Here is a 27,785-nt window from a genome sequence, read left to right on the forward strand (position 1 = left end):
TGTTCTGTCATAGTTTTCATCACCTTCATATGATGGGCTCAATATCTAACTTGCCCCAGTATATCCTGTTGTCTTACCGGTGTACCAGCTGGCCACCAATGGTGTCCGAGTTATAGCAGATATGCAATAAAATACATTTCATTGGCTAATTATTTGGAGAAGGTGGCAGAGAGACAATGAGAATCATCACTACATAGTAATATTGTAAGTTTATAATTTGCTATGAAGTATTTAACTTCTTTTTTCTAGTTAAGATGACAGGCTATAAAGCCTATGTATCTAAAATTTAAAACTTTAACAGTTCCTCAGTTGGTCCAAGCCGATGACAGATTATTTAATGATACAAGGCAACACCCACACACCCAACACTTACTAACAGCTCTGTTTATTATTGAGTTGATTATTCCATATTTTATAATCGTACAATGATTCTCTTTTAAACAATACTGCCAAACCTGAAGTTGGTCACATTATATTCTTTCTTCCTTCTAAAGTAGTAAAGTGTTGTTTTTTTGTTTTTTTACTTTCAGTTTTTTAATAGAACATTTGAATATCAAGAAGTGTGGTTAACTAAAAACAATGGGTGGACCAAACTCCATGGAAAATGATTGCACACTCAGGGAAAGGTCTAATGCTAGTACAATGGGTCATGTCCACTCAGGAGGGAACACCAGTGGTCTCCTGGGAGCCCCAGAGCTGGGAGTGTGCGGGTTGATATAAGCAACCCCCTTAAGACCTATTTGGCAGCTTGGTAACTTTGAGGTTTAATACTGGTCCAGCCCTATCACCCTTTGTAGTCAGGATAGGTTCCTCCACGCAAGCTTCGCGAAGTGTTGTTAGGGTATGACCCATGTGTCTTCTTGGGCACAAACCCTCCAGTTAAATCCTCAGGACGCTCTCCTGAGACTCTGACCCAGCCATAGCGGTTGTGTGCCGTGTGTGTGTGTGTGTGTAGTGTGTGTCGGTGTATATGTATGTGCATGTGCATGGGTGCAGTGAGGCGGGCACAAGGGGACACTGAGGGAGGAAGAGAATCATGGAGAAGGAAGGGATAAAGGAGGAAAGGTCACAGACAGGAAAAGCAGGGAAAAGGCAGAAGGCGACAGGGCGACAATGAGCCTCTTTTGATAAAACAGAAGGGGGGGCATAAAAGGGCGACCCTGATGCCACTCGCTGTCCTCCCTCCCTGGCCCTCCGCGGGGGCAGGAAGGTAGCGACAGCCTCGGCACCTCCCACTCATGCTGCGTGGACCTTGTTTTCTGTGCAGACTCGGATAAAAGGCAGAACACGGTAGCAGCAGCCAAGGCAGCTCTCAGCTCGGCCGCCCCCCTGGTTGGCGTCCAGCTGTCTAGGGCAGCTTCCTCTCTGGTGATGAAACTTGTGCCTTGAGGTGTCTTACCTGAGGCCCTAACCTTGACCACAGGTGGGATGGCTGTTTTCTGTTAGCCTTTGCTCTGGAAGTGGGGGAGTCTGTGAGACAGGGGCAGTCCACAGTGTGAAATAAACTGCCAATCTTTCTGTGGAAAGATGCAGAGAGGGGAGTGAGAGGAACCCGTGCTTGTGGCCTTGGCACAACTTGGCTCCCAGGTGCCAGCGGGGACCGCCTGTACTGGAAGTCCCAAAGGGGTTCTAGCTGCAGTTAGGGTGCATTTTGGTTCCTCCTCCCGCTGCACTGCGGGCACCACTGCACCATGGAGGCGTGGGGAAGGGGAAACTCTCTTGGCAGGCCCCCTCATGGAGCTTACAGCTGGGACAGCAGCCCTGCTCAGGCAATACTGAAAACAGAACTGAGTGGCAGAGGGGTTAAGCGCCTGTGCTCTGGAGTATGACAGTCTGAATTCATACTGTGGCTCAGGCAGAACATAAATGAGGCATTTGGGGCAAGCTGTGCATCCTCACTTTGCCTCGGTTTCCTCGTCACTGAAATGGAGCTAAGAACAGTACTTGGGGCAGCGGGGGGGGGGGTGAGAATTCAGTGATATGTAACGTGCTTAGCACAGCGTCTGGCACACAGTCAGCACTCAGTGAATGTGATGTGGCATTGTTACGATTTAGAAAAAGATCAATATAGCTCAGGGGGTGGCCTTATGGACCTCACATCTTCTTCCCGCCCTTATTCTAGTGTTTCCCAACGGGGAGCCAGGTGAAGGGCACGGGGGCTGAAGGTGTGTGTTCAGGCCTCTGAGTTGTGGGGCAGCCAGGGCCAGATCTGGTCCCCACAGCTCTGCAAAGCGCTTTCAGAAAGGCTGGGCTTCCCGTGAGCCGGGTGCCCGCCGATGCCCGTGCCAGTGCTCGCGCAGTGGGGCAGAAGCGGCAGCCAGCCCTTACCCGCAGTCAGGGGCGCGTGCCCACACAAAACCTCCGCTTTCCCTGGCAACTAGGGGGGGGGATGAAAATGGGAGAACCCTCCTGTGATGCTCCCCCAGAAAAACGAGTTGCAAAACTAGTCATATAATTAAGCAAATTTAGCAAAGTGGGGAGGCGGGGAGGAGAGGACAGAAGCATTTTTTTGTGATCAGTAATAACTTCTGTTCACTGAAACACTGACGTGGCAGTGCTGACCCCTCCTGGACCAGGGCAGACATCAGCCAAGAGCCTTCGCTGAACATGGCAAGCGCTGCCCACGCTAGACAATCAGGAGTCATGTATACTGGGACTCAGCAGGAGTTGTTTTTTATAAAAACAACAACAATAAATCCCGCTTCTTTTCCAGACCGTGCATTGCTAACTCGTCTCCCAGGCAGACCACTCTGAAGCTGCACTGGACAGGTAGCATTAAGTTGCCTCTTAAAGATGCTATTGTCCGGAGGAGAGGACAGACACCTCCCAGGGGGAGATTTCATTCATTCTGTAACATGGGGAAGGGGCTAATAATCCAGGGAACCCACTGAGGCCCAGAGGGAGGCAGGGTTCACCTGTGAGGTATGAAGTTGGCAGTCGGAAGGCCTGAGGGGACCTACACAGGGACCACCTGCCCCTTCTCGTTGTCTTTCTCTGTGAGCCGGGCCAGGCTCCCAGAGTGAGGGGCGGCCTAAGGCTGGGGCCTGAGGCGGGGCTAACCACTTTCTGGCCTCATCTCTGTCCCCATTTGTAAGGAACTCAGGATCTCAGGGAGCACGGGGTGCCTCGGCCTGATGGAGCTTTCATGGGGAGAATAACAGAATTCTCGAGCGTTTTGATGAACCTCTTGGGGGGGGGGGAAAGAGCAAATCAACTGCAAAACAAGACCCAAAGTAATTCCCTAAAAAAATTGGTGCTGCCCGAGGCCGCTGGCCGGCAGGTGTGCTGGCCGTGCAGATGGAGGGCGTCACACGAAGAAGCTCTGCAGGGAACAAGGATGGGTTCCTCCCTGGTTTCGATGGTGCCTGTGGAGGTTTTAATGTTCCATTAAAAAATATTAAAAACCCACAAACCAACCCAGATGTCCCCCTCTTCTCTTCTGCTTCCTTTTGGCAGCCGCTGTCTGGCCTCGTGGCACTAGATGTCTTTGCCGTCCCCATAATCATTGTAGGGGACACTCAGGGTCTGCTCCTCGCACGTCTTCCTGAGGTCCTGGCTGAGCTCTGACCAGTCCAGTCCGTAGGGCTTGATCTCACTGTAGCGGCAGCCCAGGTACTTGAGGGAGCTGCGTCGCAAGCTTATCTTGGGTTCCTGAAGGAGTCCGTTGCACCAGCTGCTGAGATCCCCAAGCTGGGAAAGGATGAGGCCAGCTTTCCTAGGGATCAAGCAAGGGGGCGAGAAAGAAGAGAAGGAGGGAAAGGCAAACAGTGTGAGACGGTCGACTTCAAGGCGGCAGAGCCCGGTCTGTTTTGCTTACTGTTTTATCGTTGGCTCTTAGAACTGAGGGTCCTCCCTAAATATTTGTCAAGCGAAGGAAGGAAGGGAGACAGGGAGGGAGAGAGGGAAGGGATCATAGGATGCACGTGGAAAGTGGAGCAGGCACCAAGTAAAACAGAGAAACAAAATGCAATAGGGAAAAATGAAGAGAAAATAACTAATATTTTAGTGAAAATGTCTGTCCTGTTAAAATCATAGAATTGGCCATTTTGAAAGACAAATCAAATCAGTTTTCTTTAAAGCCAGTAATTTATCATCATTAAATGACAAGTAAGGTGTTTGAATTTTCCCTTTTCAAGGCTATTTCTGAACCTAGTAGAAGCAGCGGATATATTGAACTCCAGAGGATATCAGATGCAACTAATTATGCCTGTATGGAGGTAATTAGAGTGTGACAGGATGAGGACAATAATGTCCTCAGTGCACACTGACACAGGGCCAGTCCTGGGGAAAGTGCAGACTCAGTGGTCCACATCACGTAATTAACCTCCAGGGAGCTCGTGCTCCATTCTGGCTTCTCCTTCAGAAAGGACGTAAGACATCGCCAGCGAGCCCCAAGCAAGAGTGGGAGAAGGAGGTGATGAGAGGCACCTGAGCTGCTGCAGATCCCCGAGAAAGGAGCAGAGGGCGCTGAGGTCTCCCCAAGTTCACATGCACTAGAAAGGAGTCATCCCTCCAGGCCAAGCACAGAGTGTGATCGCCTCCGCGTGCCGCTTGGGGAAACGTGCTCTCACCTCCCTCTGACTCACAGGTGTGTGGGCTTCCTCCTGGCCCCTGTTTCTGCTGATAGGGACCACCTGATGGCCAGCTGTCAGCCCTCACTGCTTTGACTCTGAGCACTCAGGAGGTGTGAAGGAGCAGAGGTCCCTCACTCAACTATGTTCTCCAAAGACCCAGTAACCAGAGACCCACGGAGGAAGGCTCTCTTATTGGAACACACTCATGTGAGCTGTAAAATGCTATTCTGGAAAGCTCAGTGAAAACTCTTGCAGTCCTTATCAACTGCTAGACTAACTTTCTCAGGCGAGGAACCATCTCTGCATTTAATCAACAATTCCTTCCAGAAAATGGAAGTGGCTGCACACCATGCAGAACAAGCTTTCAAAGAACAATAAGGGCATTCGTGGCTTGCCTCTTCTTCTGTTCTGGTAATGAGTATCACTAGGGGTGAGCTCACTGCATCCCTAGGAGGACATGCTGAGAGATGACGTTGGCATTGACCTTCGTTAGCATAGCCAAGGAGCTAAGACAGTGTGAGGTCATCACACGGGCAGTCATACTTCCTCACCTTCGATGGTGGGTCAGAGGAAATCAAACACTCTACCTGCCAACTAAATGCCATCTTATGCAGATGGTCCCTTTTCTGTCTATCAGCTGCTGCCAAGCAGGCTTTCCAAAAGTCGCCATCAATAGGGATTTTGGTGGCCCATCCTCTTAATCTATCCTACTGCATGTCATGAGTTGCTGACAGATTTTGGGGAGGTGGAGGAAAGCGGAATGAAGGAGGAACAGCATCTCTATCATCTTTAAGAAACAGATAAAGGAACACATTTTAGCCGACCTTTCCAACAAGTGGGTTTCATTAGCCCGTGGGGTCTTTGTGGCTACTTTCATTGCTCACTTTAAAAAAAAAATTAATGTGGGTCTGCCCTTGACCATCTCAGAACCTGTGGCCTTTTTCTTTCTTAATAGCAGTGCAACCAATGTTGTTCCTCAAGTACTTCAACCCTCAACTCAACCTGGGGGCCTCCAGGAATGTTAATGGAAATGGATTGACCTGAGGGAACCCTTTCTGCCCACTCACAGGAAGTAGGTACCCAACAGACCCCTTCCTATTCATTCTCACACCTGAATCCAACGTGGGTTGATGTATCTCAAGGCAGAGGACTTTTTCTTTCCTGTGGTTCTCCCTGAGATCCATGACACTGACAAGTAAAACTTCATTTTCCACAAGCGAATGAAACTAGACATTTTCCCCCGCAACCTCTGTACAGCCATGAAAACCCCGTAAGAGGGTCTCCTGGGAGGAGAGTTTCGGGGAAAGAGTGTAGAGCCAGCAGTGGGCCTTATTTTGCAGTGGGGTCCACATGTCTTTCCCGGCTCACTTTCTTCATTAACGAATTGTCCCTCTGACTCTTGAGTTATAACACAAGAGAGGAACTGGCAATCCAGATGTCCTTGGAAATGAAGATGATATATGAAATGTGCGTGCTATTCAAACTGTGACATCTCTGTCCCTTCACAGATAACTGTATATACACACGCAATAAATGTCAGAGGAAGGAGGAAAGAGAGGAGGAGAGGGTGGAGGAGCACAAAGGAAGGAGGGAGTAGAGGGAGCAGCAGAAGGGAGAGAGTTGGGGAGGGCGGATGATATTAGTAATAAGAAAGGCAGGAGTATGATAACGTTTGGATGGAGCAGGGGAGACACTTCTTAATATGTGTTAACTTTCTAACTCAGGGTTGGCTTTTTACCAAAAGTGAGACAAAACAACTTGAAAGTCCCTTGTCAGTTTCCCTGTGTCCTGATGCATAGCAGTGCACCTGTTTGTTCAAGGACTACCACCCTTTCTAAACATCAGTGTATCATTTATGGAATGCCAATAATCCTAAATTTTCTCCTTCCTTCAAAAGAAAGGAAATAAGGGGGAATGTTCTGAACAGGGGTCTTCTAGGAAAGTTTATCATTTCGGGTCATGAGAGGATACATGCCGAGGCTGGGTCTCCCTCCAGTTTGGCCAGAAGTCAGATGGATTGGATGACTTTTGGGTGACAGTTTTGTTTAGTCCTGTTGCCTGGAGTGCAAGAACTCTTTCAGCGCTAGAGGATACAACAGCATTGATTTTCTTTCTTCTTTTTTATTTCTCCCTATTCTCAAAGTCCTTGCCACATTTTGTTTTTCTTCATAAGCTCCTAAATTATTTGGGGGACATATAGATACTGACATTCCATGTGAAAGCCTCTTCACCCTGTTTATCTGAAAATTCCAGTATTTCCAGATCTGTTTTTCTCAAAGGAGCGATATACAGCCAATGGAACAAAAAAAAGATGCTATCTCTACACATTCTCCCCATTTCTCTCTCTCAACGACCTCTATCTGGGTTGTGCAATCTAAAAGCAGGGGGTATGGAGTTTGGGGAAGTAGTAGTTTGGGGGCCAGTGAAAGGTGGCAGACACTGTCCTCTCCTAACTTCAGCTGAGATAGATGTCAAGGTGGGTAAGGTGGGTGGTTGACTACCCCCATGTTGTCTTTCAAGAGAACGAAATCGAGCTAGAAAAATATCTGTAGAATGCAAATAATATATGCAAAGTTCATATGCAGTAAATACTTTTAGATAACCTCTTCCATAAAATTCCTCAGTTTCTTTCACAAGATGAAGCCTTTGGCTCCTACGGTTTTAGCATTTGGAATGCTGTGTCAGCATGATAAAGAAGAGGTTAAAACAGGTCAAGGGCCAAAGTTTTTTCAGAGTTCAGGAAATGCACTCATGACTTGACTACTTCAATACAGCTTATCCAAAACTAATGTGTATGAACTGAGCTGCCTAAAAGCATAGAAATTAGTTCTTCAAGCACCTAGGCTCATGCAGGATAGCTCTGCAAATGTGTGAATACGTTATTATAGTAGAGAAGGTACAAAATTTCAAACAGCTGGGGTCTTACAAAGAGACAGTGAAGTTTATGGATTACCTGGGGCCTAATTCATCCTCACACCGCCAGGTGAATTCTCCAAAACTCTCATAGTGCTGGTTGTAGTGATAGAGGACTCGGTGTAGGGTGGGGGGTCCCAGGTCCAGGAGGGTGTTGTAGGCCGTCTGTTGCTCCTTTCCGCTGGTGTAGCCATTGAAGAGATTGTAGATCTTGTCCGCTATTTCTGAGGAGGGCGGACAAGGCAAATAAATAAGATTCTATATGTAATATAAATGATTATGTATATAGGCAGATAGGTATGCATGAGCATGCATGTGTGTGTGCACGCATCTATACATGCACACATACGTGTATGATATTACAGAATACAGAGCCTAGAGCATGGAGAAATGGATTGAGTAATTCACTTTCCCTTTGCCCCATCAGGTTTTAGTTTTCTATAAAATGAAAGGCTTCGAACAGAATACCTCCGAGGTCAATTCCAGTTATAATATTCTGTGTCTTTACCCATGTTTCCTAAAAATCCAGGGCCTGAGGCCAAAGCTCATAGATGAATACTTTATTGGCAAATGCGATCCCAGGGAAGCAGGAGGGAGGATAAAGGGAAATGCGGCCAGAAAGGAGGCAGAGCCAAAGGAAGGGAGTGCACTGAGGAGCCGGTGGCTGTGTTTGCAGCAGAGGATGTAGGAAGCTACTGGATCTCCACTGGTCCATCCCGGTCAGGATGGGCGAAGACTTTGTCTCCAGCCCCACCCTGCGACGGGTCCACGGGGCTTTACACTGGCCCCACGAGGCATTAGCTCCCCTGCATTTCTAGGCTGCATGTGCTTGGGTACCGAGTGGGTCTTATAAAGGCAACAGGGACACCCTGGGCAGCGGGGGGCAGGCATTTGGCTCAGGGATGAAGGCAGGCGCTGTCAGGTCCTGCCTCGAGCACCTTGAGGAACCCTGAGCAGCCGCGGTGCCAAAAGCAACCTGGATCCATGACTGCAGCCCTCGCCAGGGCTGCTCAGACCAGATACGAAGACACGCTTGCAGATCTGTGGTGACACATGCATTGAATCCAGTATATTCTGCAGTTCCAAGTGAGTAAGCTTTCAGTTTAATTTATAGCTTTTACATTTCTGCCTCCAAGGCATGCATCGCTAAGCTGAGCTTGGTGATGTGGCAGAGGGGCAATGAATTTGGAGGGTGTTGGCAGTTTTTCTAGGGAGCGCAAAGCACTGGATCATGAAAGGTTTTTTCATTAAACCTGTCAGAAGGGAGATTTGTTTACGTTTCCTTCTGAAACAGCTGGGAACTGAGATCTGTGAGCAATGCTGTCTTGGGTCCCGTGTTAGCTCTGGAGGTGAAGAAACTAAGTCTATAGGTTTCTAAGCCAGACTTTGCCCACTTGATGGCCCGTCAGCTTAAAGGCATAGCTACCTGATTCCTTGTCACAATTCCACGTGAATTCAGGGCTGCTGGTAATGATAGAGTCATCACTATAGGAGTTCCCTGGGTTGGAATAAATACATTCCTACACCCACTCTACCCAGACACCGCCATCATTTCCTCACTTTCCTATCTGGCCTATTGCCAGTGAGGACAAGAACCTCATTGTCATGAGTGGCTAGCCCAAGGCCAGACAATACAGTCGATCAAAAACTATTAGCCGAGTGAATGGAACTCATGACTCGGGAGCCATCTGAATCTACTCTGGAAGAGGGTCTCTCAGTGCTCTCTCTCTATCCTCAGCTATGCCCACTCTTTAGCCACCAAATTCTGGGAGCTGCCAACTTTAGCTGCATTAAAAATAGTGTGAGTTCAGAAATCCACTTGCATTTTCAGGATTTTAAAATTCCCTGGTTATTAAAACAGGATCAAGAGATTAAAAGTGATAGTGATTTAGAAAATACAGATCTATGGTGTCCCCCTTTGTTTCATAAAGGCATATCGATTGCCAAGAACTTCACACACATGAATTTCAATCCTCAAGCCACCCCTGCAAGATGGGTATGAATGTCCCTGGTCTACAAAGGAGGGCCTTCAGAGAGAGGCAGGGGTACCTGCCCCAGGTCACAGAGCCAGTGCGGGCTGGACTCTAGGTTTAACATTTTGTCCATTTTCGTTTGCTCTTTTGCACCGATGCTCAGGGGATGGTAGTGTTTAATGGATTTAAGATACAGGAGGCAGTCTTAGGGGATGCAATTCTGGGGTGGCTGTTTCTAGTAGAGGACATTGCCTTGGTTGGCCCATAGATGCCAAGTGAGAGGAAGTCCTAGTTGGTGTGCAGGGAGTATTGTCACTTTAGGAGTTGAGATAGAAAGAAGAAAGGGACTGCTGTCAGAGCTGCGCTGTGTTCAATGGGACACAGGGAGTAGGTACTGAGAGGAGAACGACCGGGAAGAAAAAATGTGAGTGATCACACTGGAACCCCAATAGGGAGGTTTGGGGTTCCTCTCCCACCCTTTTACTGATATCAATCTGTTCTTAATTCTGGGAACAGGCAGTAGCAGCCCAGGCCCCAGGCCCTGGTTGTGAGTTTCTGCTGAGAACAGTGAGGGCAGAGATGCTGTTTTCTGGCATACTTACTATTCTCAGAACACAACAGTGATACCCAGCTAGAGAAGGCTGGTGCATCCCAGGGGCAGCAGCCCATGTGGCTGACACCAGATGGGATAGGCCGAGGTTCCTCTACAAATATCCAAAAACCAACAGAATCTAACTCCAGGGCGTGCTGAAAAGCCTACATCAATAAATGGGATGCTGTATTCAGGACGATCTATATGTCAGGCTCCTAGAACGCGAGTATTGCTGGCTTCTCCTGTCTCCACTGAGAGAATTTAGAGAAATTATTTCATTAGCTTTCAGAGCATCTCAAGAATTCACTAACTCAAAGGATAGAAAAGAATACAAGGCGTTTCTAGTTATCATTGTACCCAGATTTCAGCTTCACACAAGTCCTGAGTTACCCAAACTAGGCATCTGTCTCCCCTCTCTAACATGCACGATGTCCGAAACAGCTAAAATGCAGGTGAGGAGATGGGAAGCTGTATCTACAGCCTCACCTTATAAAAGGAAACCAAGTTATCAGAAGTGAGCCAAGATCTCTCAGGCAACAGAATAAATGAACAGGGCTGGGACTGAAGCCTTTAGACCCATGGAGAATGGTTAAGAATAAGCACCTTGGCATCAAATGGAGTTGGGTTCCACTATATTAGCTGTGTGGCACTGGACAAGTTACTTAACCTCTCTGGGTCTTAGTTTTCTTGTTTGTTCCGTGATAGTTAATAATATATATGTTTCAGAATTATTGTGAGACAGAAAGTATATTTCATATTAAGTGTAAAGCTTTCTTTGACACAGTGTCTGGACACAGAAAGCATACATTTACTCCTTCATTCAGTAACATTTTTACTGAGTGTTTATCATGTGCTTGAATTTTTCTAGGCACTTGGGCTACACCAGTGAGAAACTCCGACAAAAATTCTCACCTTTAGGCACTTACAGCCTAGGAGTAGGAGACATTCACTTAAGCCAAAAACATAATACATAGTGAGCTATATAATGTGTTATAAAGTGGGGAAAATACAACAGGAGAAGGAAGGTTGAGATTGCTGGGGGGGTGGGGGGCATTGTGATTCTAATAGGGAGGTCAGGGTAGTCTTGTGGAAAAAAGGACTTTCCAGCCAAGACTTGGAGGAAGGGAGGGGTCTGGGGATGAGCCCGCCAGGGAGAGAAAGTGCCAGCTCAGAAACTGCAGCGGGCGGCAAATCTGCAAACAACAAGTAAACCCTGGGGTCTGGAATGCGGTGAGTGAGGGGGAAAATCGGACAACCATAGTAGATGCTACTTTTGTATTATTATTACCACTTTTCTACTAGATCACACTTTTCCCAGTGCCATGTGAGAGAGCGGCTGACACACAGGCGGCCAAGAGACTGAGGCAGGAAGTCTTACTTCAATGAGCGGGTGGCTCCAGGGGCAGCAGTCAGTTTTCCTGTCCCCCGGTAGCGGCTTCTCTTTTTACCAGGAGCTGAGAATCCTGGGACGTGGCTATACCTCTGCCCACGGCTTCCTGGGCAGCTATAACAGAAGTCTCCTCAACGGAAATCCGGAGTCATCACTGTCATTGTTCCTTGGGAGCTACCTGAGACCTCAGTCTGTCCCCACAATGAAGTAACTGACCATAGAATTCCATATGAAAACTTGAAGATGACGAGTCCCAAATGGCCTCATATCTTTGTCTTCCTGAGCACCGTCCAAATTGCAAGCTCCTCCCCCCCCCTCCTGCTGTCCTTTCCCCTTCCGCCTCTTCCCCACGCTGCTCTGTGCGGCCTTCACACCCATGATTCTCAACCCTGAGAACCCAACTTGATTCTCATCCTGGGAGGCTTGTGAAAATGCCGACGGTGGGTTCCCACTGGAGTTCCGATTCAGTACGTCTCAGAGGGAACTGAGAGCTCGCATTTCTAACAAGTTCCAAGGTGATGCTGACACTGCTGGTCTGGATCGCACGTTGAGAACCACTGCTCGATGCTAATTCATCCTCTCAAAACTGCCCTCGCTTCCCCTGGGAGCAGCAGCATTCCACGACCATCAACGCTCCCTTCACCCTTGACCTTGGCAATACGCTTCCTTCCTCCCTGATGCCTGTGTCGGATGAAACCTACCTGAAGCCTTTCCGCAGTGCAGAGGGTCCCGCTCTTCTGCCCCGGCCTCTCCGGACCCCTGGCAGTTACTTCTCTGTGCATATGTAAAAGTCCCTCCCTTTATAAACTCGCCCGCCTCTTCCTGTTCCCACTACTCACTTCCTGACCGTTCTTCTGCGTCCATGGAAGAATCTGGTATCTGGTTCATCTTCTCCATCTTCTTTTTTATCACCTATTGGGTGACTTCATTTTCCAAACGAGAGGTCTCTAAGTCTAGAGACCACCCCCCTCCCCAATTTCCAAAATACCCGTCATCATGCCTGGGAACGCCTCTGTCTTTGAAACAGTACATCCTAATATCGCATACTATGAGTACGACCTCCTTTCACAGTCCCTGGACGTCTCACTGCTGTCAAACCTGTTCTTCAGTGATGGAAACCCCAGGCCCTTTGGCTCTCCCATTCACGGCAGCCATCTGTCCTGTATTGACTTCCTTCTCTACTGGACCTGGTTCACTTGGCCCGCTGCTGGTCCCCTCAGCCAGTGTGCTCTGTGTTTTGCCTTTTCTCTGCCTTCATGCAGGCTGTGGGGGTCTGCCAGGGAAACCCCACATGCAGTTGAACTAGGTGGGCCTGCTGGTGTTCCATCAGCCACTGTGCATCTCTCTTTCACAATGCGTGGTAAGACTGGCTTACCTCTCCTTTCTCTCCTGCTCCACATCCAACCAGGTAGCAAGTCCCTTCGGTCCTACCATCGAAATAATTTAGAATTGGACCGCTTCTCATCACCTCCACGATGATCATTTTAGTTCAAAACATCAAACCCCCACTCCCGTCTCACTCTTCACCCGCCTTCCGCCTTAGACCTGCTATTTGGAGTCTGTTCTTAGCACAGCAGACAAAATACCCTGTAAGACATTAAGTCCAATCGCCCGTCACACTTCTGCTCGAAGTCCCCCAGGGCTTCCTAGCTCCTTCCCAGGCAGAGTGCTGTCCCCTACTCTGAGGACCAGGCCCAGGGACCTCCCCCATAGCTGCTTGGAGCTCCTTTCCGACTCCCCTCCCTCTCACCAGCCCTCTCCATCACAAACACCTCCTTTCTCTCCTTCAAACATGCCAAGGATCTCTGTCTGCCCACTCCTCTATCTGAAATGATCTTCCTCCGATATCTGCGTGTCTTCCTCTTTCACTCTCCTCCCAAACCACTCTCCTTAAATTTCTACCCTCTGGACTTCCTGTCCCTTTTCCCTGCTTCTATGCCTCCATAACATATATTACCATCTGAAATATTATTTATTTTACTCTTGGTTTTTTTGTTGCTTGCCCCCTCTGCTACAATACAGCTTCCATGGGGCAGTAGGTTTTGCCCCCAGAATGCCTAGAGCAGGTATTTAGTAAGCACTTACTATACGTTGTGTGATGCGAAAAATTCATGATTATAAAATTCTTGAGAATAGATTTTGGGTGTAATTATTTTTATATCTAACACCAGGGCTCAATACATGGCCGTGTTAGAAGCAAATGAAGGAATAGATGAGTATTTCTGTTTGGTGTCAGGAAAGGAGGATGGATGTTGGGGGAGTAATGGATGAGAGCTAGCCTTCGCTTAGTGAGGCTTCATGAAGAACTCTTGGAAGACCACGGCCAGCCTAAAGATGAGGGTGACCTCACTGCCGACACTGGCTTGCTCCTACTGGGGGAAGGGTGGTTTCGGTAAACCGTTGGTAGAAACTTACTTGCATGAGAGCTTTAGTGTCATGATGTGGTAGAATTCTTCCTAGAAAGTACCTAGTTTATGAAAAAGAGTTCATTTAAGGAATCAAGTTTGACTTCCTGCTAGATAATTAGAAGCTGAAGTCATGTTCTGGGTCACTCAAAAGGTAATTCCCATTCTTTATTACGTTTAAACTCAGACCCAAGTGAGTTATATTTATGATCACCATCTGGGTCTGAAGGAGGCAAAGCATATGGTTTTTTGGTAGAACTGCTAGCATTGTATTAATTTGCAAGGCTACCCTCAATTAGCACAAGTCATTAGTCACATTTGTGCCCTGTAAGGAAGGACTCCTTCCTGGCTGAAGGAGATTAGGACTCGGGAATTGTACTTTATGCTCTGAGCATGAAATTGCCTCTCGTGCTCCCAGCTGGGATCTCAGAAACCCTTTTGTCAGGGAGCATAAGTGGTTGGAAGCCCCGCTTGGTACACTTTGGGGGCTGGAACTAACCCAAAGGAGCTCTAGAGAGAAACAGCCCAGTGGCCGCTCCTGGGCAGACTAGACTATGTTGGCCACTCTTTATGTCAGAGATGCTTCTGTCCACCTCTTCCTACAGGCAACGTCATGCTGCATCGCTCCAACTTCAAATCGCCTCTCTAATGTCCCACCAGCCTGCTGCCTATTCAGCAAGCAAGTCTAAGGTGCCCACCACTGCAGAAAGGATATCAGCAAATTCCCCAAAACAGAAATAGCTGGGGTGTTTCCTCATCAGCTGCTCCTCTCTCGAGTAGAGTAAGAAATCAAGAGGTGATGAAATAAGGGTGCCATGGGTCCTCCCCACACAGTTGCTCATCTGGGGGTTTTCAACCCCAGACTCTGCTTTCACTCCTCAGAGTCCTTCAAAAGTCATGCAGTCCATACCCCATAAGCCAGGCAGCACCCGCTCCAGGGAGAAGCACATCTGTCTCACGCCTAAAGGTCTCCATCCTACTGTAACATCCCAGCGGACACTAATAGTCCTGAAAGGGAGAAGGCTTTGGTATCTAACATGAACGCTCTTTTTTTTTTTTTTTAATGTAGGTCTTTTCTTCATCAGTATTCAGAGACAAAGAAAGGTTTTCAGTCTTTTACATGATAACCCTCTAAATATATCTCATTTAACATCGTAGGCCAAATGGGAACTGATGTCAAATAATGAATCGGAGAGCGGGTTCTGTAGGATGCTAACTTTGTGATTCTAGTCAGCTTATCGCTACTCTGAATCTCAATTTCTGCATCTATAAAATGGAGGCAATATCCTATTCATTCAGTAAATACTTATTGAGTTCCTATTAGAAAGCAGATATGGTTAATGGTAACATTTGCATATTAATATATTTGCATGTTAATGAGACATTGCCTGGTGCTGAAGTTTAGGTTGGGTAGTGTCAAGAAGAGAAATACTGTGGCAAAGCTGATTTGCTGGTACCCCTCCAATCAGCTTTATAGCTCCTGATGCTAGCTGTGTCAGGTTCACAGTGAGGGTCACCGTCCCAGAATGTATACTCCCTAACATTTACTGAACATTTACTATGAGAGAGGCACTTAAACACTTCTCATAAATTCACTCATTTAATTCAGAGCAGAAACTTATTATCTAGGGTACTATTATCCCTCATTTCATTTTACAGATTCATAAACTGAGGCATGAGGTGAAATAACTTGTTCAACGTCAAGCACCTAGATGGCAGAGCAGGAATTTGCAACTGGGTGGTCTGACTCCGGAGTCTACATTTTTCTATAACATCATTCTGCCTTCTAAGTGTTAGGGACACAATAGTGGTCAAATAGAAACCAGGACCCTGCTCTCATGGAATTCGCTGTTCATTGAGGTAGACAGACATCAAACACATGATTATAATGACAAATGGAGATGCATGTTCTGAAGGAAAGAAACATGGTGCTATGAGGACATGTAGCAATGTCCCTTGACCCCTTCTGTCCTCAGGGAGGGACACTTGCTCCGAGATCTGCAGGGTGAGAGGAGTTAATCAGTTGAAAGGGATGGGAGTGGCGAGCATTTGAGTTAATGAGACCAACATATGCAAAGGCTCCGTGGTGGAAATGGAAACGGCTGGCTCCAGCCCTCAATATGCCTGTTCAATATTTTTATCTTTGTCACAAGAATGGCAACCCTTAGGAGAGTTTTAAGGAGTGTTACGATGATCAGAGAATAGTGCCCTGAACATGCCAAGCATGTTCAATGAGACAGTGGATGTGCAAAGCATTTCGGAACTTGTGAAGTGCTCAGCATCTGTGACTTTCCTTAAAGGAGGTCTAGGTCTCTCTTCCCCCTGTGATTTTGCATCCTCTTGATGTCGCCCCTTGAGTGTTATGGGGTGGCGTCCTTTGTGGTCCACCTGATACCGCTGGAGTCAGGAGCCATACATAAGATGATTTGAGGGGTACCAGAAGGCCAGTGTGGCCATGATATTTCTCCTGTTGAAACGTGCACAACCTGAACTTCCAGAATCAGTCAGTATCTCCATGTGAAGACTATCAGGTCGGTTCTACCGAACAGGTTTTAGTGGTTGACCAGGTCATTTTAATTCATGCAGATCCCTGTAGAAGTGGTGCCCAGGATTGCTAAGTTCTGGCTATGGAGGAGATGTATAAGCCCTAGAATGGGGGACAATGTCAAGACCAGGGAGCATCATGAGGAAAGGAACCCCAAGAAGTGTGCTGTTTTGTGCAATGGATACTGGAGACAAATGGACTGAAGACAAACTCTTCCTAATTGATGAGGGCTGATCTGGTGCACTGAAGAAGGACAACTGTTTCCCAAAGCACTGGTCCATAATAACTCCAAAAAGTGTAGCAAAAGGATTTTGTCAAGGGACGGAATGGTATAGCAATTGATTTCAACTCTAAAGCCTTTCTGTGCTTCAATTCAAAGTAACTTTTCAGATATACAAAAAAATATGAAAGGAGTAAGTGAGCCAATCAGCATCCCGAGCGCAGAGATCACGGGGACTTCCGCACGGACTAAGCAGCTGGTGTCGCCCCACGCCGCCGCGTGCCTGGGGCTTTCATCAGCATCTCCTACTGGCTCCTTGACTTCCGGACTATGTGGGATAATGGGAAACAGGGAGTGTTGCACCAGAGGCAAAGGTGGAGGTGTATTCCCAGAAGGGTGCTGCTCCTCAGCTGGGCCTTGAAGTCTCAGTTCAGTGGCCTCCTTCACCATTGAACTTCCTTTCGACCTTCTCGTTCCCTCACTCGTCATGGCAAGGGGAGGTCCATGGGCACCCCCCACAGACCCGCGGGCCTCAGTGCCCCTTACCTTGGGCTTTGACATCATCCACCACGGGGCAAGGGGTCTTCACGATCACGTCACTTGGCCTGGAGCGCCGTCCTGTGTTGTCCACTCCCCACAGGGTGAACCTGGCAGGGAGGAGAGGGTGTCATTATCAGAGAGAACCGGAGGCCCTGCTGACAGCCCAGCTTTGGCTGGATGGGGGGAGGGGTTGCCCCTGGCTGCTCTCACGACCCTGCTAAGCATTTAATGCCACCACCCAGGTCACAAGGTGTGCGGTCTAGAGCCTCTCACTGCTTCTTGGTGGCTCTTGAGTTGTAATTTGCTGCTTTGGGTTTAGGATTTGGTGGAAAGCATCATGGCATACAGCACTGGTTCTCAAAGGTCCCCAGACGGACAGCATCAGCACCACCTGGGAGCTCGACAGCAATGAAAGTTCTCATGCCTTACCCACACCTGCTGGGTCAGAGACCCTAGAGATGGGGCCCAGAAATCTGTGCTATAACAAGCTTTCCAGGTGATTCTGATGCCAGTTACATTCTGACAACCACTCAGCTGAGGGCAGGAGTCTGTATCTATGCAAACAGGTGGTTAGAAGTTGGGTCTAGAAGCCTCCGCTCCTACCATGTGGAGTTAACTCCTCTGAGCTTTATTTCCCATCATCTGTGAAATGGGGATGATAATGAAAGAGCTTGGAAGTCATTGTGAAGATGACATGAGATGATGCTTGGAAGGACCTGGAGCCCAGTCACATCACATAAACCATATTAATCCTATTCCGTCCTGTCTTGTGCTTGGTTGACACTTTTACACAAAGGACTGAGGACAATTTCCCTCTTTTAAGTCAGAAGTAAAACAGCCAGAGTTGAGGGGTCTTTAGGTCCTGGAGGCTGGGGCTCTATTTCCTATAGGCAGTTCTTTCTGACCCACTGAGATGCTACCCACCATGGACCAGGAGTCCACAGTGGAAATGCACCACCGAGTGATGTGACAATGAAAGCGGTTCTGAGAGCCCCCTGCCTACCCCCGGGAGGAGGATGAAGACTGAACGTATAATTTCCGCCTTGGGCGATGGAGCCGGATGGAGAGACAAAAGAGCAGCTCCAGGTTCTGCACTGAGAGGGATTTGAATATGACCATGACCATAACCGCTGCTGTCGGTGCCCAGGGCCTCTCACGCCAACCCCCTGAGTCTAAAGCAAATTTTTAATGCTCCCTTTCTGTTCCTTGCTCTTGCTGTGTCGCCATGGGAGGCTGCAGTTATTGGCAACCCTGAACTTTCTTTCCTCTTGGCAGAGCTATAGGCAGGAAGAGAGCTGTCAGGATAGAGGGCCCAGGTAGAGACAGCTGAGTCAGTGAGGCAGAAACGTGATGGAAGTTGCCTAATGATTCTGTCAGTAAAGACAACCTTGCATGTACCACTCCCCACAGAGAAGCCCAGAGCACGGTGAGTGTAAGGGCCTGTGTGAGTCCCCTCTCTCTGCTCTCAAGTCCTCATGCTGGCACCATGGGCACCTCACACAGGTAGGCTCCATCCCCGTGGGAACCTTGGTCTGGTGGGACTTCGAAGGTGCAGACCACACCTGTAGACTCTGGCAGGACGGCCCAGCCCCTCGTTATTAGTCAGATCGGGACCAGGGGACTAGGTGCTCGGCTCCGTCTCATCTGCACAGGTAGCTCAGTCAGTCCCGCTGGCCGTGGCCTTGTGTCCTGTGCCTTAGTGTAGATCCACAGCTGTGCCTCATACTGGGTCCTGCTCCCATCCTGACCCTGGACCCAAACCCAGGGACTGCCACCCTTCCCTCCCAACGTCCCTCTCTGCCTGGGTCTGAGTGGGCACTGAGCACCCAGTCCCACAGACGAGGCTGCCTGGACCCCTAGCAATGACAGCCACCAAAAACTTCCGTCCTATGGTCCCAGATCACCTGATTGGCCTCTTGGTGCTGTTTCTAGAATTGCGACTGAGGCCACCAAACCCGAAGCTAGTGCATCAGATCAGCCCTGTCTGTCACCTGCTCTGTTTCTGAGTCCTGTCCCATGACCCGGGCCTCAACTCCATTCTCTGCCGCAGACCATCTTGAGCTATGGTTCTCAGGGACGGGCCCAGAGGGAGCGGGGAAGACTGCAGACCCGCACCTCATGGCCTGGGATTCCCACACACAGGAGAAGTACCCCCTTCACTCCCCGTGTTCCCTCCTTGCTGGCAAGGAGGAAGGGCGAGTCCCAGAATTGACGCTGCCTCGCCAGTGCAGCTGGGCTGCCCTCTAGGGTCCTAGTGAGCCCCCTTCTCTCTCTGCAGATCCTGACAATAGAGACCCTGATGTGTAGAAATCCATCTCCCCACCCAGAGGTGGGCCTCTTGATCTTTGTGGCAGATTCTGCAAGAGCCTGGTTCCTGGGCTGCAGTTCTCAGCATGAGGTTCCTCCTCCCCCAGCCGCGCCCCCCCCACACACAAACCACCACCACCACCACCACCACGTCTGAGCCACACTCCTGAGTCACACTGCTGAGCTGCAGCCTGCAGTGCCCCAGCCTCTGTCGGATGGCTGGGCTTTGATTTTTCCTGTCTATCTTCCAGGGTGTTGAGCGTGGCCTTGGAACTCCAGGTCAGGGCTGGAGTCTTGCTACCTGCCCTAGACTGTCTGTGGCTGGATTCCAGCCATCTTTTGCAACCCACCATTATTTAACCCTGGTCCTTAATTTCTAGCAGTTTCCCTGGGCTGTGATGGGAAATGTCTGGGCCTCAGGTACCAAATTGGCTGTCACATGGACTCCCTCTTTCCACGCCTGGGATGGTGTTACTTGTCACCACACCCTGCCTTCTCCCACTCCTTCGGGCAGCCTTGCTTTGTGTCCCATCTAAACTCTTAAGTTCCAGTTAAACTCTACAGGAGTGAAAATGCAGGTGCTTAAATGAATTCTCACATTACTCTGGTGGGGTAATTAGTGTAAAATCGAGGGTCCTGGGCCCTTACTATTGGGTCATTGGAAAAGTCATGATGCATTTTTGCAATGAAAAACGGAAAAAATACATCATGACTTTTCCGACAACCCAATATTTTTAATAGCAAAGCAAATTGTTAGGAAATGCTTCACACAACCTATTTTTTTTTTTAAACTTCATTGAGGACATATTGACAAATATGAGTGTCCCAGAACCTTCTAAGTAGAGGGAATGCTTGACCTAACAGCCGTTCCTCAGTGCCCTGGGGCTTCAAGTGACACAGAAGAAGCTGCCAGCTTATCTTTAGTATGCAAGCCTGGGGAGCACTTTACGCATTTTCATGGGGGAAATGCTTCGAGCAGTCATTTAGGAAGGCCTGCTCTGTAGGTGCATTTACTGCCTCACCCAAAGCTTCTCTGGTCCTTTCCACCACTGCGCAGCTCAGATGGTTCTCCCTGCCATTGGAGAACGGGTGGGGCCACTGACATTGTGTGTGTGTGTGTGTGTGTGTGTGTGTGTGTATCAGCACAGCCTGGCTTAGGCTCCAAGGCTGGGTCTGAAAGGCCTGAAACCTGATATGCATGGCGTCGGGCCTCCTGTCAGGGGCTGACTGTTTTCACTGTTTTCACGTTCTCCCCTCCAAGTGTGGCGGTTTCCACTGACCACTCCGAATCAGCTCCCTTCTGAATTACCTGTCTGCTGTCACAAGCCCCCAAAGGGAGGGGTTCTCCTGTGAGCACATGCCATGGTGAAGGGGTGGTGGGCTAGAAAGCCGCCCCCTCCCCCTCCCCCTGCCCCTGCCCCTACTCTGACCTCCATTTCCTTGTCTTTCAAGGAAGGATGTTGGAGGGCTGACTGAGTGGCTCAGTTGGTTAAGAGCTCGCTCAAGAGTTTGAGCTCTGAGCAACAGCGGTTCAAGTCTGGCCTGAGCTGAGCTGCCGCTGAGCTGCCAACAGGTGGCAGGATGGCTCAGCTAAATAAATAAATAAATAAAGGGAGGATGTTGGACTGGACACTTCAAGATACTTTTCAACCAGGGATTCTGAACTGCTTTTGTACGGTGGACCTTTCTCAGGATAATGGTTTTAAATACATTAATAAAACGCATAGGATGACAAAGTCAGCCAGCTGTGCTGAAATGCAGTTCCACCTCTGTGGACTCTGGGTGAAGAGCGAGCTCTGTGCTGTAATGCGAGGTACTAAGATCACGCTGCTAGATCCTTCCAGGAGCCGGGCGCGGCTGGGGCATGAGGCACAGTGCCTGAAGAAAATGCAAACCCTGATTCAGTCCTTCACCACCCGCTGCCACACCCCAGACAACCAGCTCTGTGATTCTGGGGAAGGTACTCAGTGTTGCTGAACCACAGTTTGCTCAACTATAAAATGGGAACAATAACCTTCACCCCACAGGGTCAGGGAGGGCTCCCAAGGCACTCATGTGTAGTAAGCACCCCGTAAGAAGTCTGCCTCCCTCCATTTTATAGAGAGGAAAACCTAGTTGCAACAACGTTAAGTGTCTCGCTTACAATCACGTAGTGGTTAGAAACAAACCAGGCTTGGGGCCCATGTATTCTCAACAATTAATTCAGGGCTCCTCTCCTTAGATCCTTGTGCAGAGGAAGGTCTCGCCAAGGTCCGCCCACACGCCCTCTTCCTGCGATCTGTAGCGCCACCTAGCGGAGGATGGCTGTTTTGTTTTGTTTTCTTCCCCTCAGCCCCATGAGTTGTCTCTAACTTTTTCAATCATCAACGCTGACAGAAAGTTCATGTTTTACAAAACCTAAGAGAGCAAGTTCCCAAGAATGTCAGAGTAGGAGAAGGTATCAGCCTCAGGTCTTTGAACGGGAAACGTAGCCAGATCAGGCCAACATGAGGAGGGTCTCAGGGTGGGTAAGGGCTTGGTTCTCCTAACAGACCCCTATGCTAGCCTCACACTCATATGAACTTTGAAATTCCTAATTAACAGCTGTGATCTAGTGACAGGACAGGAATCACGGACCCCTTATTATACATGATAAATCCAGTTTCACGGACTCTGAGGCATTTTACAGCAGGTTAAGTGGCCCACGCTCGGAAACCTTTGTTCTTTCTGCCTGCCCGTCCTCATGAAGGTGTTGGCCACAGCTGCCGAATAGCAGGTGAGCTAATGAGAATCGTAAATAGGCCGACTTTCCTTTGTCCTAGTATTATCCTTTATGCCTCTCCATATTTTCCACCTCCCTGTGAACATCAGTCGCCTTCATGTATTTTACTTTCATCTGCATGTCCCCTGACTTACATTTCTTTTTCCTATATTGGCGATATCCAGCCCGAGTATCAAAGTTCACCTTGCAATCAGTGTCACTCACATTTCTAGTGCTTTTCATCTTTGAACTGTCGGAACAGAAATGATTTATGCTGGAGCCCTTGACTCTATTCTCGTGACCTCATCTCTAAACCGTGAAATGTTTTTCATGCTGATGGGGTCAAAAGATCCCCAAACTACATCACTATGGATTCTGCCTCAGCCCCCAGATTTCCCTATCATGACTTCGATTCCATCCTTATCTCTCCTCTTTTGGTGTCTCTGCTTCACAAATATATTACAATTGTTCCCAGAGCACAGGAAGGGATGGCAAAGAGCTCCCGGAGAGAATAGGGCTGTTCCAAGGGCCGTGACATAGGAGTTCACTCTATTTTCTTTGAAGAAAAATGCTGACCATCTCTAACCGCTATACACTATCAATTTCAATGCTACTGGAGCTAACTTCCTAAAGCAAAGTTCTTGGTATTCCTTTCCTCCAAAAAATGTAACCATCTCCACTCTATTTTCCGAGTCTCACTTTCTTCTCTTTCCTTTTACTCATTGTCTGCTTCCGCCCGACGGACTCCTTTGCTCCTCAGCTTTCATGACTCTTCACCTTTGCCCTGAGGCTTCCTCGGCCTTGCGTGCCTTTTCCAACATGACCCCACCTACTGAAGTTTGACACAACCCAAGTCAGATGACGTCCTCTTGAGCTAGAATTCATGGCGGCTTTCATTTTTCTTCTACAACATGTTCCTTGCTCTTCGACCTAGCATTTATTGAATTCTGCCTGCTGTTCAAGTTGTTTCCCTATTTCCCCTCTATGTTCCAAACTCTTTGAAGGATGGAACTCGACTACCTCTCTTGCTCCTCCGTCTCCAGGGCCTAGAAGGTTCTGTGGAATGCTGATCGGGACGAGGCTTGAGAGACTCACAATATTTCTCCAAGTCTCTAAAGGGACGCAAGTAGCAAAAAGGAACCGGCTAAATAGCCCGGGAGGTTTGGGGTAAAGAAAGAACTAGGCAGTTAGGTGTCACTCACATGTAGATGGTGTCGGGTTCCAGGCATCGTATGATGAGAGAGATGGTGGTGAGCTGCTTGTCTGGGACCTGGGAGGGCATGGCGCAAGGAGACTTGGCTCCAGAGATGATGTCGTCCACAAAGCTCAGCACCGTTTCTGCCCAGAGGGGGAGGAATAGAAAATACACGAGAAACTGTGATGGCCAAGACATGAGGAGATGGGATCCACTGAATGAGAAACGAACACTAAAACCCTTGGTCCCCAGTTGCCTTAAATTCCAAGCAAAGAAGGGAGACTTAGAAGAAGTGGTCTTTTTTTTTTTTTTTACTGTTTCATGGTTAACTAATCAATTTAGAGCCATTTGTCCAGAGTTAGTTCAGAAACTAAGGCAAGATGGATATGGGCAAGCTTTTATATGAAATGTCCTTGGTACTGCCAGAGAACAGCTGCTCTGGTCAGTGGTCAATGCCAGGCCTTCCCAGCACCTGTGTACCTCCAGGAAAGGGCCTCAGGAGAAGCACTAGACAGCTCTCTGTGCCTGAAGGCCGCACATGTGTTTCTAAGCCTCAGAGGGAGTTTCGCCAGAGGGTATTTACCCCTAATTAGACTGTGGATGCCACCATGCTTCTGGTGACGACACTCAGGTGTAAGTTTTAGGCAGGATTTATATTGATCTTTCCTATGTGTTGACAATGGAATTCTAAAACATATAACATTTCTCATGGGCTATTTCCACTCCATGAAGACTTTCTTCTTCTAGCTGGACCTAGCAAAAGCAAAGTTTGCTTTAGGACAAGACATGGGGTAAGCGAATCTGTTTGCACATGCTTTTGCCTGGAGGGGCGTATTAGCCAAGCCATCTTTTTTTTTTTTTTTGTAATCATGGCAGTGGTTAGCACAGAATTGTTTCCTAATTGTGGGCTGGGAGAACTAACGAACTGTATTGTTATTACTTCTGAGTGTGCCTAGGGGCAATGAAATGGACACCTCTTTTAGAAACAAAAAGAAAAACAAAATCAAAACAAGACTCCGTCAGATGCCCACCATGCAAAAACTCTTAACTGGACAAGATGGCTTCTGCTTCTGCTCCTTCCGCCTGTGGTGGCCCAGGACCCTGGGAACCTGGAGCAAAGGCAGGAGGCAGAGCAGTGTTCTTTTCTTTTTACCACCTGGCTCAAGATGAGCCCATGAAGAGGGAGATGCTCACCTGTCTCTACTTTGGAGTGGTCCATCCTGTCAGTGACCTTTTCTTGACGGATCAGGTAATCTACAATCTGCACTCCGATGGGAGGTTCTGAGTGTTCCCACTCCAGGACCACGAGAGTGCTGCTGGGCTCGTGAACTGTGGACAGTCTCAGCCTGAGTGCAGACAGGGAGAAGCGTGAAATGGGGACCCAGCTGGGGCCTGCGATAAGCTGCTGATTCCACTACTGCCCCCGCTTCTCCTTTGTTACACAGTGAACTCCTCTCTAAACTTTTTCTTAACCAACCACTACAACGATCTGTTTGAGGGCCTGTCTCCTTCCCTAGAGACTCAAGGTTCCTAAAGACCCTTGAAATCTTTACTTTATTCATTTAAGTGCCTGTTACAGATTAGGAACTCAACATATGTTTGTACTTAAATACGTTAGGTGAGTCAGTGATGAATGAATGCCCGCACCTCACAGGGTCAGTGGCTAGGGCTTTGGGAGTACTCCTTTATAGGGCTTGAAAATACAGTTTCTGGATTTGCTCCTGAGAAATAAGAGACTGTGCCTGTCATGCTCATACCCAGGCCCATTGAAGGTGGTGTCTAGGAGAGCCCTGCATGAATAAGGCCATGGTCAGCCCAGTTTCCATAGCATTACCCCTGCTGGCAGGGTAATGGGGTCCCCCTGCTGGCGAAACCCTGGCTTCCCCTCTTGCTATGGGTACTAACGTATCTTCTGCCCCAGGCCTTCTGCTGGTTGGACCTTACGACAGGCTCAGTTGAAGGTAATGCCCATAGGGGGCTTTACTGGGCAAGAGAAAGTTGGCCACATGTCAAGTTATCCTCAGGGTGATGTCCTGTGTCTACAAACCCAGGGTCCGATTTCAGTTTCTGCCCTTGCTCTTGGGTTTCTATGAATATCCTCATTTCCTGAGTCCAGTCTTTCCTTGCTTTTCCCAATTCATAGTTTCCTCGTTCTGTGTTCGATTCAAAACTGTGATTTTGAGCACTCTTTTGCCTTGCCATTTCATACCTCTTCATACATTGCAGACACTCAATAACCATTCCTGACATTCACTGGTAGGGATCTCCTAATGGTCCAAGTGGTTTTAATTTGCTGCCTGGTTCTGACTTTATGTATGTGTCTCAGGTTTCTCACTTGCTTCCAATTCCCTGTTTCTTCCTAGACCACTGGCTTCTGGGGATTTTCCCAGTTCCTGCTCACTCCAGCCTCCTTCCCTCACATGCATCCCTGCCACTCATCCCCCACCCTTTCTTCCCCTATCGCATGACCACCCATAATCCTGGCTTTCTAGCCTCCCCTCGGCTCACAGACGCCTGTCACTGGTCCCATGGATCACTGGGCAAGGTACCGTGGATGTATCACACCAAAGCAATGTTCAATTTCGATTCAACAAATATTTATTAAGCACCCATTACTTATAAGAATGTGCTTGGTGAGTGCTGAAGATGCCACGTTGCACTGCCAGCTCCAGCCCTTTCTTTTATGGCGTGGTCAATAAACAAACATACAATTATACATGTGATTATAATAAAGTGTGATAAGAACTTTAACAAGAAATCATGGGAGGCTGTGGGAGCAATAGCAAGGAATTCAACTAGTGGGAAGATAATGCAAAACACATGCTCTTTAGTGGCTTACTATGAAGAAGTGCATAGTTTGCATATGACATTAAAGGTGGAATAGACCCAAAACAGTGCGGATATTGACAAATTCATTAATTAGAGTCATATGCAGAGTGCTATTTTGAAGAAAAAAAGTATTAGGAAGCGTAAGCAAGTAACGAAGCCTTTCTGAGAACTCAGATTCTGTGAAATATGGACGAAGGCTGGGCTCTACTGAGAAACACAAGTATGTATGATCTACATAGACTTGTGTAAAAACCAAAGTGCATTTCTGTTTCCAACTATCAATAAAAATTCAAGAACCTAAGGTCTGCTGCTGAAGGAAGTGATTAGAGTAACAAGTAAAGTGAAGTCCTTAATAGATGTCCCTGTTTATGAAAATTTAGCCCCATTATCAAATGACATTTATCGATGACATTTAGTAAATGCAGATTTAGAAATGAAATCAGCCCTAGAATATTAATGACTAGATCTTGTATCCACCTGATGATAACTGTTTGGTGGCTTCCGTGTTACGTGTCAAAGGTAGCTTTCTTAGTTGGTGAATCAGTCTAGAAGCACCATCTGCTTATAATGGCTCACTTTCTACCACAAGAACTGACTTTTACTAACAGTGAGCTTTATTGTCTTTTGACTCAAGAGGTCCAAGTCTTGGCTATCAAGAGCAAGAAGCCAAAGGCTGGTGTATCTAAAACTATCCACATAGAGAAGGCCTATGTAGATAAGAGAAGATGTTGGCTTGTAATAACACTCTACTATGTGTTCTTCTCTTTCTCAGTTGTCTTCCTGCTCAGTCCTGGCCCTTTAAATGCCCATGTAACAGGCTAGAGGGCGGCGTTCACCAAAACCAGCCTCCCTTGCTATATTCCTCTTGCCATCCTGCCCCTGCCTCCTCAGCCCTCCAGGTACCGGGGGTCCAGATCCTCGTTTCAGGCTTTCTTTGCCTTACCAAGCCATGGCGTCATGCCCCTCTAGCTTGTCCTACCAACACTCTTTATTAGACATGAAAACACTGTGCTTCACTCCAATGGCAGATATCACATTTGAGGCTCAAAGGGGTTCCCACCTGGGGCCCTAGCCCATCAGGATTTACGAGAGTTCAGCCAGTTCCGTTCAGCCTTCCCCTAAAGGGAAGGAGTTTGGACATGCTCATTTTCAGCCACCTTTGTAGCAGCCCTCTATTTACCCCTCATATGCAGATACCACCTAATATCCATCCCTGGCCCTCCGCTCTCCACAGTTGATACTAATTCTGAAGCATCCTTTCTTGGAGCTGTGGTTCCATTTCTCATTTCTCTGGGTTTCATTTAAATCTTCTTATCGTTAGTGTTTACTTTCCACAGAGCTCCAACCCATCTTCCCCTCTGACCACTGACCATCACCATAGGACTGCCCACTACAACGCGGAGGCAGGTCCAAATGGAGCCAGCCTCCTCCTCAGATGCGCTTATTCTTTGATGCTTCTTTTCTTAATTGTGGCCTATTCATCTTCCCAGCCACCCAGGTCATAAGTCTTAAGTCCATTCTCAACTTCCTCCTCCATACGCCCCCAGTCAGCCACCAAGCCC

At 48.1% G+C, this 27,785-nt stretch overlaps 1 protein-coding gene across 1 annotated transcript in view; it reads right to left on the reverse strand.

Annotated features, from left to right (window-relative positions):
• Positions 1-366: 366 nt before the first annotated feature.
• ASTN1 (astrotactin 1) overlaps positions 367-27,785 on the reverse strand; it is a 322,407-nt gene continuing 294,988 nt past the window's right edge. The window contains exons 18-22 of the mRNA XM_019646368.1: positions 24,589-24,740; positions 23,402-23,537; positions 17,159-17,259; positions 7,528-7,711; positions 367-3,715 (exon numbers count right to left, since the gene is read on the reverse strand). Coding sequence (XP_019501913.1) covers positions 3,478-3,715; positions 7,528-7,711; positions 17,159-17,259; positions 23,402-23,537; positions 24,589-24,740 — 811 coding nt within the window. The 3' untranslated portion in view covers positions 367-3,477. The remainder of the gene's footprint in view (positions 3,716-7,527; positions 7,712-17,158; positions 17,260-23,401; positions 23,538-24,588; positions 24,741-27,785) is intronic.

This window comes from Hipposideros armiger, unplaced genomic scaffold (genome assembly GCF_001890085.2).
Source record: "Hipposideros armiger isolate ML-2016 unplaced genomic scaffold, ASM189008v1 scaffold_6, whole genome shotgun sequence".
NCBI classification, from domain to species: domain Eukaryota; kingdom Metazoa; phylum Chordata; class Mammalia; order Chiroptera; family Hipposideridae; genus Hipposideros; species Hipposideros armiger.